The 13,368-nt window shown below is 33.4% G+C and overlaps 1 protein-coding gene across 1 annotated transcript; it reads left to right on the top strand.

The window, feature by feature from the left end:
- Positions 1-7,576: 7,576 nt before the first annotated feature.
- Positions 7,577-12,669, top strand: LOC104088232 (silicon efflux transporter LSI2-like). The gene is made up of 4 exons (XM_009592886.4): positions 7,577-7,933; positions 8,209-9,386; positions 9,669-9,858; positions 12,291-12,669. Exons 2-4 carry the CDS (start codon positions 8,292-8,294, stop codon positions 12,554-12,556), a joined length of 1,551 nt encoding a protein of 516 aa, XP_009591181.1. The 5' UTR covers positions 7,577-7,933; positions 8,209-8,291; the 3' UTR covers positions 12,557-12,669.
- The last annotated feature ends 699 nt before the right edge of the window (positions 12,670-13,368 follow it).

Genomic DNA, 13,368 nt, shown 5'->3' with positions numbered 1-13,368 from the left:
CCTCATCTTTTCACCACTTCAGGTATGTCTCTATGCTCGTTCGAGGACGAACGATTATTTTAAGAGGGAGAGGATGTAACGACCCGGCTGGTCATTTTGAGAGTAATAGCCCTGATCCCCTATTTACTGCTTCTTCCATATCTATTTCTGCTATTGTGACTTGCTGGGAGGTTTCGTTTTTGTTTTTGGAGTGTTTTGGGACACTTAATCCCTAAATGGAGGTTTAAGCCTTAGGATTTGGACCGTAGTCAGAACTGTGTGAAGATGACTCCATAATGAAATTTAGTCGGTTCCGTTAGCTCCGTTAGGTGATTTTGGACTTAGGGGCGTGTCCGGATTGTGTTTTGGAAGTCCGTAGCTTATTTAGGCTTGAAATGGCGAAAGTCAAATTTTTGAAGATTTTGACCGGTAGTGGACTTTTTGATATCGAAGTCGGATTCCGATTTCGGAAGTTGGAATAGGTCCATAATGTTAATTATGACTTGTGTGCAAAATTTGAGGTCAATCATACATGATTTGATAGGTTTCGGCATCTGTTGTAGAAGTTTATAGTTTCAAGTTCATTAAGTTTGAATCGGAGGGTGATTTATGATTTTTGCGTTGTTTGATGTGGTTTGAGAGCTTGACTAAGTTCGTATGGGGCCTCGGGTGTGTTGCGGATGCTTAACGGATTGTATTTGGACTTAGGCTAGTTTTTGAAGATTTTCTAGTTTCTGGGGAGATCGCAGGTGCAGGATCGCATATGCGAAGGAGGAGCCGCAGATGCGGCCAAGAAGGAGTTGGGCAGGAACCGCAGGTGCGAAGATTTTCCCCCACCTGCGAGAGTCGCAGATGCTGGCAACTGGGCGCCGGTGCAAAGGGGAGCCGCAGGTACGATGCATTTCCGCACCTGCAATAGCCGTAGATGCGACAGAGAGTTCAGAACACTTAAATGCAAAGGTTCGCGATTTTTGCTCATTTTCAACATTTTGAGCTCGGGTTTGGCGATTTATTGAGAGCATTTTTTAGGGTTTCTTGAGGTAAGTCCCTTGTGTTTATTTTGATCAATAATCTTACTTCCTCATTTATTATCCCACCTAGTTAGTGTATATTTAAGGTGGAAATTGGGAGTTGGAGGGTAGGGATTTGAAAAGTTTGATTTGTGGATTTGAAGGACCATTTGGTGTAGGATTTTTGTAAATTTGATATGGTTAGACCCGTGAGTGAATGGGCTTTCGGATTTTGTGAGTTTTACCTGATTCTGAGACATGGGTCTGTGTCAACCTTTTAGGACGAATTTCGGAATATTGTTAAAGTATTGATTTCATTAATTAAATGAGTCTATTATGGTTATATTTATGATGTGTAATTACTTTTGGCTAGATTTGGACCATTCGGAGTCGGATATTCGTGGAAAAGGTATTGTGACCGATTAATTGAGCTTGGTTCGAGGTAAGTGGCTTGCCTAACTTTGTGCAGGAAAAATTCCCCTAAGATTTGAAACTATTGTGATATGTGAGTGCCGTGTACGTGAGGTGACGAGTACGTACACGGGCTAGTTATGGAAAACCCCAATTTTCTTACTACGAAGCAACATGTTTTCCTTTTATTTTGAGTTATACCATTTTAATGAGTATTAATCTATTTTCATTCTTAATTGAGTTATTCCAATATGTGTAGCTATCCTGTTTAGTCTAATACAGCATATCTACATGTCTTAACTGCTTATGTGAACTCTGTGCAGCATGCTTAGTAAATTTTCTGCTTCTTCCTTGACTGGTATTTAGTCTAAATCGTAAGATTTCGTGATGTAGTTGTACTTCTATTGTTTGCGTTGCATATTTACTTTGGAACTACGGAACGGTATTCCGGGAGATCCCCATGTACTGTATATTTACTTTGGGACTACGGAACGGTATTTTGGGAGATCCCCTTGTACTGCGTATTTACTTTGGGACTACGGAACGGTATTCCGGGAGATCCTCTGTACTAATATTTAATTTAGGACTACGGAACGGTATTCCGAGAGATCCCTTTGTACTGCATATTTATTTTGGGACTACGGAACGGTATTACGGGAGATCCCCCTGTCTTGCATATTTACTTTGGGACTACGGAACGGTATTTCGGGAGATCCCCCTGCACATTTACGTTTGGGACTACGAGACGGTATCTCGGGAGATCCCTTGTTGTATTTCTGCGTATTGAGCTGTTACCTTCTATGAATTCTTTCTTGTTAAATTTCAGTCTTTATTTTACTGCGATATTTTATTCTTGCCTTGCTTTATTATCATATCCCAGTAGGGCCCGGACCTGATCTCGTCACTACTCTACCGAAGTTAGGCTTGGCACTTACTGGGTACTGATTGTGGTGACTCATGCTATTCTTCTGCATATGTTTTTCGTGTGCAGATCCAGGTGCTCCTTATCAGCCGCACTATCAGTGAGCCGGGACAGCTTTGGAGACTTCAAAGTATATCTGCCGCGTCCGCAGACCTCGGAGTCCCCTTTCTACTCTTCCTCATGTCCACTATCTTCTGTATTTTCTTTTGATAGACTCTGATGTATAGAGATACTAGACTTTTCCTCCTGTAGCTTGTGATTCAGGATTTTTTGGGTTTTGGGATTGTTGTGTATTTTTGAATAGTTGGTTAAATTTATATTTTTATTTTATTATTCCGCAAAAATGTTAGGCTTACATAATTGTAGAGATTAGATGTCGTCACGACGTCGCACGAAAGAGAAAATTGGATCGTGAAAAAGAGAAGTTGAGAACTCACGGTAGGGAAAAGTTAACCATGAATCAATGTTATCCGACAAAATTCTGCCATTAAAATTGAAAGTTATTTTTGATACTTAATACATGAAAACACACTACTCCTCAAGAGAAGAAAGCAAAGAAAACAATACAGCATGGAAGATTATAATTATGAGCATATACAAATTTTAATACCCGGTATTAGAAAGATAGCGTTAATACAACAACAGCAATAACAACCCAGTATAATCCTACTAGTGGGGTCTGGGGAGGGTAGTGTGTACGCATACCTTATCCCTACCATGAGGTAGAGAGGCTGTTTCCAATAGACCCTCGGCATCCTTCCCTCCAAGAACTCCCCACCTTGCTCTTGGGGTGACTCGAACTCACAACCTCTTGATTGGAAGTGTAAGCTGCTTACCATCAGAGCAACCCCTCTTGTCATAAAATATTATAATGCTGCCAAAAGGAGAAAGGGGAAAACTCAAATTTAAAGTCCTATATAAGGTAAAGTCCTGTATAGAATATGCTTTTTGATAATGGAGTCTTAGTAGTGAATTTGAATCGAATTGGATTTATAACATGTTTGGTCAAGTTTTTTCTGGGCCAAAAGTATTTTTAGCCAAAAATTAAGGTGTTTGGCCTGTCACATCCCTTTTCTACCCCAAAAGATATGTATTATGGATTATTATGGGGTTAAAGGATTTTTTCAATTAAAGTAACAAACTTGAGTAAGGATTATTTTATTTTACAGAGTCGCCACTTAGAATAGATTTTTGAGTGTTCCAAGTCACCTTTTATTTGAATTCCTAGTCAAAGGAATGTTTGACTCTATTATTATTGGTCTGCTAAAATAAAGTCCGAGTAAGGAATTCTGTTGACCGAAAAAAAGGTACAAGCATTCCCCGAGTTTCGTAGTTCTAGCACGGTCGCTTTATTGACTACAACTTGGCTTGGATTAATTTTGGACAAACTGTGATTTATGGGTTCTCATGTTTTACCTATGTTTTATTGCTTGATTAGATTTATAAAAATTATCTTGAAATAAGTCATGCATACGTGTACTCAATTTTGTTTGGCGTGTCAAGAATCATGTCACGCGTACGTGTACACAATCAATAACACATTTATTATTATTCGAAGTTGATTGGTCAAGTCACGTGAACGCGCACTTGTATTTGGGGTTACGTATCACAGCTATACCATGGGAACCGTACACATAGCCATGATATTTAATTATTTAAATCGCGCCTAAAGAAACTAGCTCACTTGAATTATTTTCCTAAACTAATTTGAGATTATTGTAAGGCCAAGAGTTTATGGATAAGAAGTTATTTGGAAGTCGTAAAATATTTTAGCTATTTAAAGTATTGACAAGTTATCCACATTTAGAAATATTTACAACTTACTACTCTATCTTCGAAATTAGGAGACATTTATTTATTATGGAAGAATGGGCAAATTATTAATCTAGTGACTAAAATTAATGGGCCTTTCAGATTTATACTCAATCCAACTCATGTCTAATTCTTTCTTTCCTATTAAATGGTGTAGCTCATTTCTGATTTACTTACTCGAACTCCAACGCATGACCCATTAATAAGGCAAGATCTTCATTCTTAATTCTAAATAACAAATCTTATTAAGATGAAATCCTATTCAAATAATCTGTTGATAAATAGCTTGAGACATATAAAATGAAACTACAATATGACAATGTATATAAATAAAACAGCACAAAAAATCATCACATGAACCTCTATAAGAACATCACACAAACAATGAAATAGTTACCAAAGGGAGGATAAGTAATGAACCTTTAAGCAAAAATTTCCTTCAGAACTTGATTAAATAAAAAAAATTTGAGCCAAACAAGTACACCAAACCAAGGGCAAATCATCAAATGAGCAGAATCTAGCGACGAAACTTCTAAGATTCGAGCTCGGACCGAAACTCAACTGTACCTCGTGAGGCTGCTGGTTTTTGGCGTAAGAGAGGTGACTAGCAATGAAGCTTCACATGATATTTTTAGGCTTGGATTTGGCGCAATTTTGGTCTTTAACGGGGTGATGAATTGCTGGATTTTTTGAAAGAAAGAGGAAGAAAGAATGAAACGAATAGAAATTCCCTTAGCGCAGAAGAAAACTTTTTTCTTCAATTCTCTCCTCTATTTTTGTCTCTCCCTTCTCCCATTTTTTTCATCTATTTATATTTTAAAAAAATCGAAATTTTTCAGATTTTTTTTAATTATTTTTTTAAAATAAATTCCCACTTCCCATTTTTCTTCCTTTTTAAAAAAACTATTCCCACCTTCCTTTACTTTTATTTTTTTATTTTCCTCTTTCTTTACTATACTTTTTTTAAAATTTCCACTTTCTTTTTTACTTTTTTTTTATTTCCACTTTCTTTTACTTTTTTTTTAAAAAAATATACTTTATTTTACTTTTTTTTCCCACCTACCTTTAGTTTTCTTTTTTATTTCCCACAATCTATTACTTTTTATTTTTTTTTATTTCCCACATTCCTTTACTTTTATTTTTTTTAATTTCTCACTTTCTTTTACTTTTTTTTAAAATTCCCACCTTCAATTACTTTTATTTTTTAATTCTCTACTTCCCCTTTTCCTTTTTTTTTATTCCACTCGAAATTTTTAAAAAATATTTAATTTTTTGTTTTATTTTTTATTTTAAAATAAAGATAGAAAATAAAAATAATATTAATAGTAATAATTGACCTTTTAAATTTTTAATTTTTACCCTATAAAAAAAGATATAACAAAGCTAAAAACTACAGATTAAACCTCTAAAAATATTTACATAGTAGAAGGTGACAAAAATTTTAATATGGTCAAAAAATTGGTGCTCACATGGCCAAACTTTTAGAAGGAAAAAAAGTTCTTTTGAGAAAAAGCAGAAGCAGTTTTTGAGAAACAGAAAAATGTAGATTCTCTCCAAAAGTACTTTTCTGAGAAACACTTTTGAGAAAAATACACTTAGAAGAAGTTTTTAAAAACTTGTCAAACACTAATTACTGCTCAAAAATACTTTTCAAATTAAATAGCCAAACATAAATCGATTCTCACCAAAAATACTTTTTTAAAAAGCACTTTTGAGAAAAAATACTTCTCAAAATAAGCAGATTTTAGATGCTTGGCCAAACAGGCTATTAGTCCCCACTCGCTAGCTATATAGGAGTAATTGCCATAAATTCCATGATTCTAATTGAATTTAAAGTTCATCATAAGCTACCATCTAATATTAGTATATATTTTTTATGTCAGGTAAATTTTAGTTGATTCTAAATTTTTAAATATTAGGACTTTTTACCTAATCAGATAAGAAAATATTTAATAAACATAATTTTAATTTTAGCTCACTTCAAAGCCTAAATATTAGGAAGATAATCAAATTACTATTTTATTTAGTGTTAAAATTATTTTTGAAGAGTAAAAAGGCGAATGACATTTCGTTAAGGAACTTCGTGCTTTTAATATAGTGTAAATATAGATAATAGATAAACTATTTTATTTTTAAGATTAAAAATCTCGCATTTTAAGGAGGCTTATTTATAGATTTATCCTTTGGACGACCTAATTAATAGTGTCAGAAATTCTTTATACTAACATTAATTACATTACTTAAACTTTTAACAAATTAATCATAGTTGAGTCATGTATGTGTGTGTACACACACAGGCACACGTATATATAGAAAATGCATATTTTTAGTCACTTCAAAAAACAATAGCCAACAAAATATATATTTTTTATATATGTGTTATATATATATATATATATATATATTATACTTTTTGGCTAGCAAATATAATTAATTTTGCTGACCGATCAATTTTAATTTGTATTTTGCCGTAATTTGTATTACTTTCGCGCGTGTGTTTTCTAATACTCCCTCCATCTCATTTTAATTGTCACATTAGCTCAAATTTATCCCAAAATAATTTTCCGTTTAGGAATTGAAAACTAATTTTGTTAGTTTCCAACTATACCCTTAAATCTTAATATTAAAAAAGTAGTAGTTCTTTTTAATACTACTCAATTCTCAAAAAGCTTTTAATAAGGATATCTTAGTAAATAATACCTTGTATTTATTATTTTTCTCAATGAGTGTGAAAAGAGCTAAAGCGACAATTAACTTTTTATTACTTTAGCATTATTAATTGACTATGTATACCAAGTTGGAAATAGAAAAATTGCTTATCCAATCTAGGATTTTGAATTAGCAATTTCATGCTGTAAAAGTAGTAGTTGAATCCATTTATGGCAATCAACTTGAAATATAATGACGATTATTCAATAGCCAAAAATTTTTCTTTTATTTTTGCCAAACCTATAATTACTAATTAGCGTGATGATAGAGTCATCAAGCTTCACTATCCCAACTTGGCAACTTGAGCACTTAATTCGTTCGTTACGAGTTTCTGTTATAAGAATTTCACTAAACCATTCATTCTCAATTTTCTTCAGTTTTGGTCAACAGTGACATCGAAGAAAGGAAAAAGGAAAAAGAAAATAGAAGAGTTTAGTTGAGCAGACTTTTCCTTCAGTGCTTCATCAACAAGACGACAATGTTTATAAATAACTTTGACTATTTTGAACCTCAAATCAAACAAGACAAGAAAGTAATTTAGCGCAAGACAAAGAAAGTAGACCACCCAAAAAAATAAAAATAGAATGTTCATGGTTTACCTTTATTAAAAAAAAATCCTGGTTTACCTAACTATTTGTATGGAAGATTGCAATTTCCAACAGTTTATTCATTAAACCACGCTAATAAGCATGTATTTTTTTTTTCCAACAATAAGCATGTAATTCAGTGGTGTATAACTAGTAGTCCGTTTGTCTTGTGATATTGTTTGATTGAGTACGGAGTTTAAAAAAGAAATTACTCAACGAGTCAGTGGATCGCACACGTGGAAACATGATATATTCTGTTGAGTGTTGTGGAATTATCAATCCAGAAACTATGTCGACAAGCGGTGAATCAAAGGACGATTATATTATATTTGTACATATTTCAGTCTTCATTTTGCTTTTGTCATTTTTCAGTTTCCTTTTCAAGACGTTGCTATCTACACTCCAATAGTCAAACCAGCAATCTAAGTGAATATAAATGTACATGCCACCCGCTGAAAAGTCTATAAATTTCAGCGCAAATCATCATCTTTTTTCTGGTCGAGGTGAGTCCACTCTTTCTTCTAAGATGTTCATTTTTCTTCGCTTATAGCATGCTCCACTAATAATAATTTCTTGTTTGGTCTTAGATTAAGTACAAAAATCAGTTAAATTTGCATTGTATCATTTTCATGTACGTATTACACCTTTTCCAGTAGTACGTTGATATATAGGTTCCAACCAAAGTACAATACTTGGCACAATTTTTTTTCTCGTATGCCATCCTTTTTTTCAGTTTTTAGTGTTTAATTAACGTTTGTTTACCTCTTTTCCATTTCAGAGATATTCAGTTTCTGCTAATGTTCTGACTATTAGAAACATTTTGAACATCCAAAAAGTTAGGACTTGACTAAATTCAGAAAAATGGCTATGGCATCAACTGAGAAAGTGATTGTTGGTTCAATTGCCTTTGCTATTTTTTGGGTATTAGCAGTTTTTCCTGCTGTCCCATTTTTGCCAATTGGAAGGACAGCAGGTTCACTCCTCGGTGCTATGCTTATGGTCATATTTCGCGTCTTGACACCAGATGAAGCATATGCTGCTATTGATCTTCCAATTTTAGGCCTTCTATTTGGAACAATGGTTGTGAGCATCTATTTAGAAAGAGCAGACATGTTTAAATACTTGGGAAAGTTATTGGCTTGGAAAAGTATGGGAGCTAAAGATTTACTTTGCAGAATCTGTTTGATTTCTGCTATTTCCAGTGCATTTTTCACTAATGATACTTCTTGTGTTGTGTTGACTGAGTTTGTACTGAAAATTGCTAGGCAACAAAATCTCCCACCTCATCCATTCCTTTTAGCTCTTGCCTCGAGTGCTAATATTGGATCTTCAGCAACTCCTATTGGGAATCCTCAGAACTTGGTTATAGCAGTACAGAGCAAAATAACATTTGGGAAGTTTTTATTTGGTATACTTCCTGCAATGCTTGTTGGAATTGTTGTTAATGCTCTATTGTTGCTTTGCATGTATTGGAATTTGTTGTCTGTTCAGAAGGATGTAGAAAATGGTGCTATAGAATTAGTTGAAGAAGAAGTAGTAATCTCTCATCGCTTTTCACCAGCAACTATGTCACATGTTAATTCATTAGATTCTCTGGAAAGGTTTACTTTGGATTCAATTAATACCAGTGGTCTAATAAATAATGCTGAAACACTTGACAATCGCGCCAAAGATTCAAAAGAAGTACCAAATGATGGATCACTTCAAATGAGGGACAAGATTGTGTCTTCGAAGACTGTCGATGGATGTGAAGATCAAAACTTCACATCTTATGAGGAAAAGGAGAGTTCCAGAGAAATATGGAAAAGATTGTTATGGAAACTATGTGTTTATTTGGTTACAATTGGAATGTTAATATCGTTATTGATGGGTTTGAATATGTCATGGACTGCTATTACAGCAGCACTTGCACTTGTGGTTCTTGATTTCAAAGATGCCAGACCATGCTTAGAAAAGGTAACTGGGAAAGTTTAGAAATCAATCACATTTCTCATATATTTATTTAGAGTTTAACCTCCATATGTAAAACATTTTTTACACTATGAGGTTAACCTAAAAGATAACTACAGATAACCATCTACAAAAAAGTGAAACCAGGAAATAAGGCAGATTATGAGCTATAACATACTATTATATTCCACTAATAGTGTAAAAGATTTCCTATGGTCAGTGTATGTAACTCCTATTGACTTTGAGGCAAAAGCAAAACTTGTTCACTCTGTTGTTTCAACTATACAGGTGTCCTATTCACTGTTGATATTCTTCTGTGGTATGTTTATCACAGTTGAGGGTTTTAACAGAACAGGGATTCCAAGTGCTTTCTGGGAATTAATGGAACCATATGCCAAGATAGATCATGCAGCTGGTATAGCAGTTCTTGCTGTTGTCATATTAGTCCTCTCAAATTTGGCTTCAAATGTGCCTACTGGTTTGTGACTCTGATTTCTTGTTATTCTATCTTACTCTCATTTCACCTACTATTTGCTAGATAAGATACACATTAGTCGATTAGTGAAGTGTCTCAATTTACTGATTTGTTTAGTCAAGAACCATGGCACTACATTAACCAATTAACCCCCTTTTTTATCTAGTATTCAATATGCATAATTCTTCATTGCCCGGACATAGCAAAATTCAAGAACTGTTTTGAGTGAAAGGGCACTAGAGATGAATGCCGGAGGAAATTAAACAGACTGCATTTAATTTCAATAAAGGATAAGTTCAGCAACTTCAATGTTGTAAAAGGAGATCTAGTATAAGGGTGAAATTCAAAAATAGTCAGTTTTACAACTGGTAATTGAAAAATAGTCATAGTTTCAAAAGTAATCGAAATTTAGCCATTTTTTATGTAAAGATAAATCTGAACAAAAATACTGTTCAAAATCCGGAAAATATTCCAAAATAATAAGCTGGAGTTAGAATTTGTTACATGTGAACTTCCAGCATAACATGCTGGAATTTCATAATGAGTTGGAGTTCCAACATAATATGCTGGAAGTTCATACACATGTGCTCCAATCTCCAGTATATTATGCTGGAACTTTCCGTCTTGCAGCAAAATAGTGGCTATTTTTCAATGACTTTGTAAACGCTGACTATTTTTCAATTACCAGTTCGAAAACTGGCTAGCTCGTGCTATTTTAACCTATTATAACCCTACTTCCTCAAATATTTATTGAATAGCTTACTCCTGGAACCTTGAATATTTCTCCACATAACCTCAAAATATCATATACTCTATTAGAGTTCAGTTGTTGGCCCATATTGGTCTTCTTTGCAGGTTGGGCTACATTTGGACGGGGTTAAAATAGGCCTAATCATATTGGGTCATAACCTACCCAATATTGGGAATCTTACAAAAATGTCCCAAATAAGTTTCAACTTACCAACCTCTAGCCATTAATCATAGACTTATCAAAATTAGTCAATCACATATAAAAATTGAAAACGCAAATAAATAAGGTTATTTCTCTCTAAGAGTCATCACGCAAAAATCTCCTTCCATATTTGTAAGCGTGATCAACAATATTAGATGCAAGACGGAAAGAAATTTCATGGATAGGTAGTAAACAAGGTGATAAAATACAAAAAATATATATACAAGATTCCAAAATTATAAGCAAAAAAGTATCTTTTTCAATGGGTATGATTGAAATTCATTGAAAATATATAGATGAATCAGTGTACAAATTTTGAGGAAGATTGGAGGTGATTTGGACTGATTTGATATCAAAATTCGTAGTTAAAATCGAGTTCAAAAAATTCTTCTGCGAAACATGTATCACACACATAGGTATACATGGATATACATGTGATACACATTTGATACAATTATGATACATGTGTGATACACAAATGATATATAATATGATACACATATCATTTTTTCATGTTTCATCTTCTACTTCGAATTTTCAATTCAAACTACCTCAAAACTCTTCCAAATTATCCAAAAACTGATATTCAAACTCCTTAAGATGTACCCAAAAGAAAGCAAAAAATTGATAATTTTTTTTACTACAAATAGCTAATTGGCTAATATTAGTAATATTTTATGAATTGACCAATTTTTATAATAAACTACTTATAAATGGACACAACGGGTAGTTCCCATTAAATGCTTGGATCCCAAAATGAATGGGTCAATTTGCGCTGAACAATAGGTTATTACTCTACGTGCCTAACTTAATAGGAGTATTATTTTTCATTTGTTTGTTTTTATTTTATAATTTATTTATTTACCAAATCACACTAATAAAAGCTTTTTTTTATTTACCATGATTATATCGAACAAAACCCAAAAGGCATAAATTTTTATTTTTCAACAAGTTCCTTTTACGGGTCAATTCGAGCTACAAATGTGTAGAAATGACATCAGGAAGCCACTCTAAAAGGCTATTTTTTACGAATTAGCCAATGTATCCTGAATTCAGTTTTTCAGTTTAATTTTTCGGGATAAAAGTGTCGTGAATTGTCCTGAAGTTAAGATTTTTAGTTTAAAATTTTAGGATAAAATAAGTAGTGGTTAATCTCTAAATAGCATCCTTGAGAATGGCTATCTATGTACTTGCCCCTACAAATGTGGCCCAAATTGGCCTAAGCTATTAGATAAGTTAACTTGGATTATGTTCAAAATGACCCGCCAATGGATATGTCTAACCAGCTCATACTGGGCTAAATTTGATACTCCTTGCCTGTAACTAGACTACTTTAGTTAGCATGCTATTCCCTATTTGTATCACATATATGTGTCAAGTTCTTTCAAGTTCAACGTGATATGCCATAGCCCGGATCCTATATATATATTACCTTAAATTTTGATTGATTTAATTAAAATAATTTGTTCATTCGGTCTTATAGTTCTATTGCTTGGAGGGCGAGTAGCAGCATCAGCAGCAGCAATATCGCCTGCTAGTGAAAAGAAAGCATGGTTGATCTTAGCCTGGGTCAGCACTGTGGCAAGGAACCTTTCACTTTTAGGCTCCGCAGCAAACTTGATAGTATGTGAACAAGCTCGTCGCGCTCAACCCTTTGGCTACAATCTCTCATTCTGGAGTCATCTCAAATTTGGAGTTCCCTCTACTCTAATTGTTACAGTTATTGGTTTGACACTTATCAGAGGATGAAATCTGTATTTTTCGTATGATTCGTACATGGTGATACTAAAAGAAGACTGTTATGTATCAAATGTATAGTTTTTCTTCAGTTATTCGACATAATGTTATAATCATTCATTTCAGATTAAGAGCCGACTTGATTGCTTAATTCATAAAGTTTTTTTCAAAAATCAAATGGCATTAGTCATAAATCATTTGATTAGATAGTAGTAGTGAAACAGAAAATACTTACCCAGATTTCCTTGTTTACACGAGATCAAGTAAGTAAACTATAAGAGTCACAAATTAAAGTTAAAATGCATATAACTCAACCACAGTGAAGTGAAAAAAGTTTACATGCAAGATATATATTTTGTATTAATCTACTTGGTATAAATTGTTGAAATCTGAACAATATAAATTTGTTTTCATTTGTTTACATTAGTTCATGAACTAGAATATTAATAAAATACATATATTAGAGTATGAACACATTGATGTACTTTGAAAGATATAATGTCTAGTAGTGTCATCCATGTACCTTGAAAGATGTAAGATATAGACTTAGTTATTATGTTTACATGTAGTGTAGGCTAGATACATGAAAGATTTCTCCTATAAATAGACATGTATTCCTAGCCATTTGGAGCAAGTCAAGTTGAATAAAAATCATCATTTCCTCCACTTTCTTCTCTGTGAGTTTTGAGTATTTTTTTGTGTTGTCTTGCTCTCCCAAATTTACTAATATTGTGGTATCAGAGCCGGTGTGTTTGAGAGACAACCAAACTTGGAGAGAAAATGACAAATAGTAATGGAACTCCATTTCAAGTTCCTATGCTCAC

This window comes from Nicotiana tomentosiformis, chromosome 3, assembly GCF_000390325.3.
Source record: "Nicotiana tomentosiformis chromosome 3, ASM39032v3, whole genome shotgun sequence".
Taxonomy (NCBI): domain Eukaryota; kingdom Viridiplantae; phylum Streptophyta; class Magnoliopsida; order Solanales; family Solanaceae; genus Nicotiana; species Nicotiana tomentosiformis.
The sequence above is the reverse complement of the archived record's forward strand: the minus strand, read 5'-3'. Positions and strand labels throughout refer to the sequence as shown.

Excerpts from the sequence above, each read along its gene's own strand:
- LOC104088232 (XM_009592886.4), top strand. The coding sequence starts at position 8,292 with ATGGCTATGGCATCAACTGAGAAAGTGATTGTTGGTTCAATTGCCTTT. Across the intron at positions 9,387-9,668 it reads CCAGACCATGCTTAGAAAAG|GTGTCCTATTCACTGTTGAT; the intron begins GTAACTGGGAAA and ends TCAACTATACAG. Across the intron at positions 9,859-12,290 it reads GGCTTCAAATGTGCCTACTG|TTCTATTGCTTGGAGGGCGA; the intron begins GTTTGTGACTCT and ends TCGGTCTTATAG.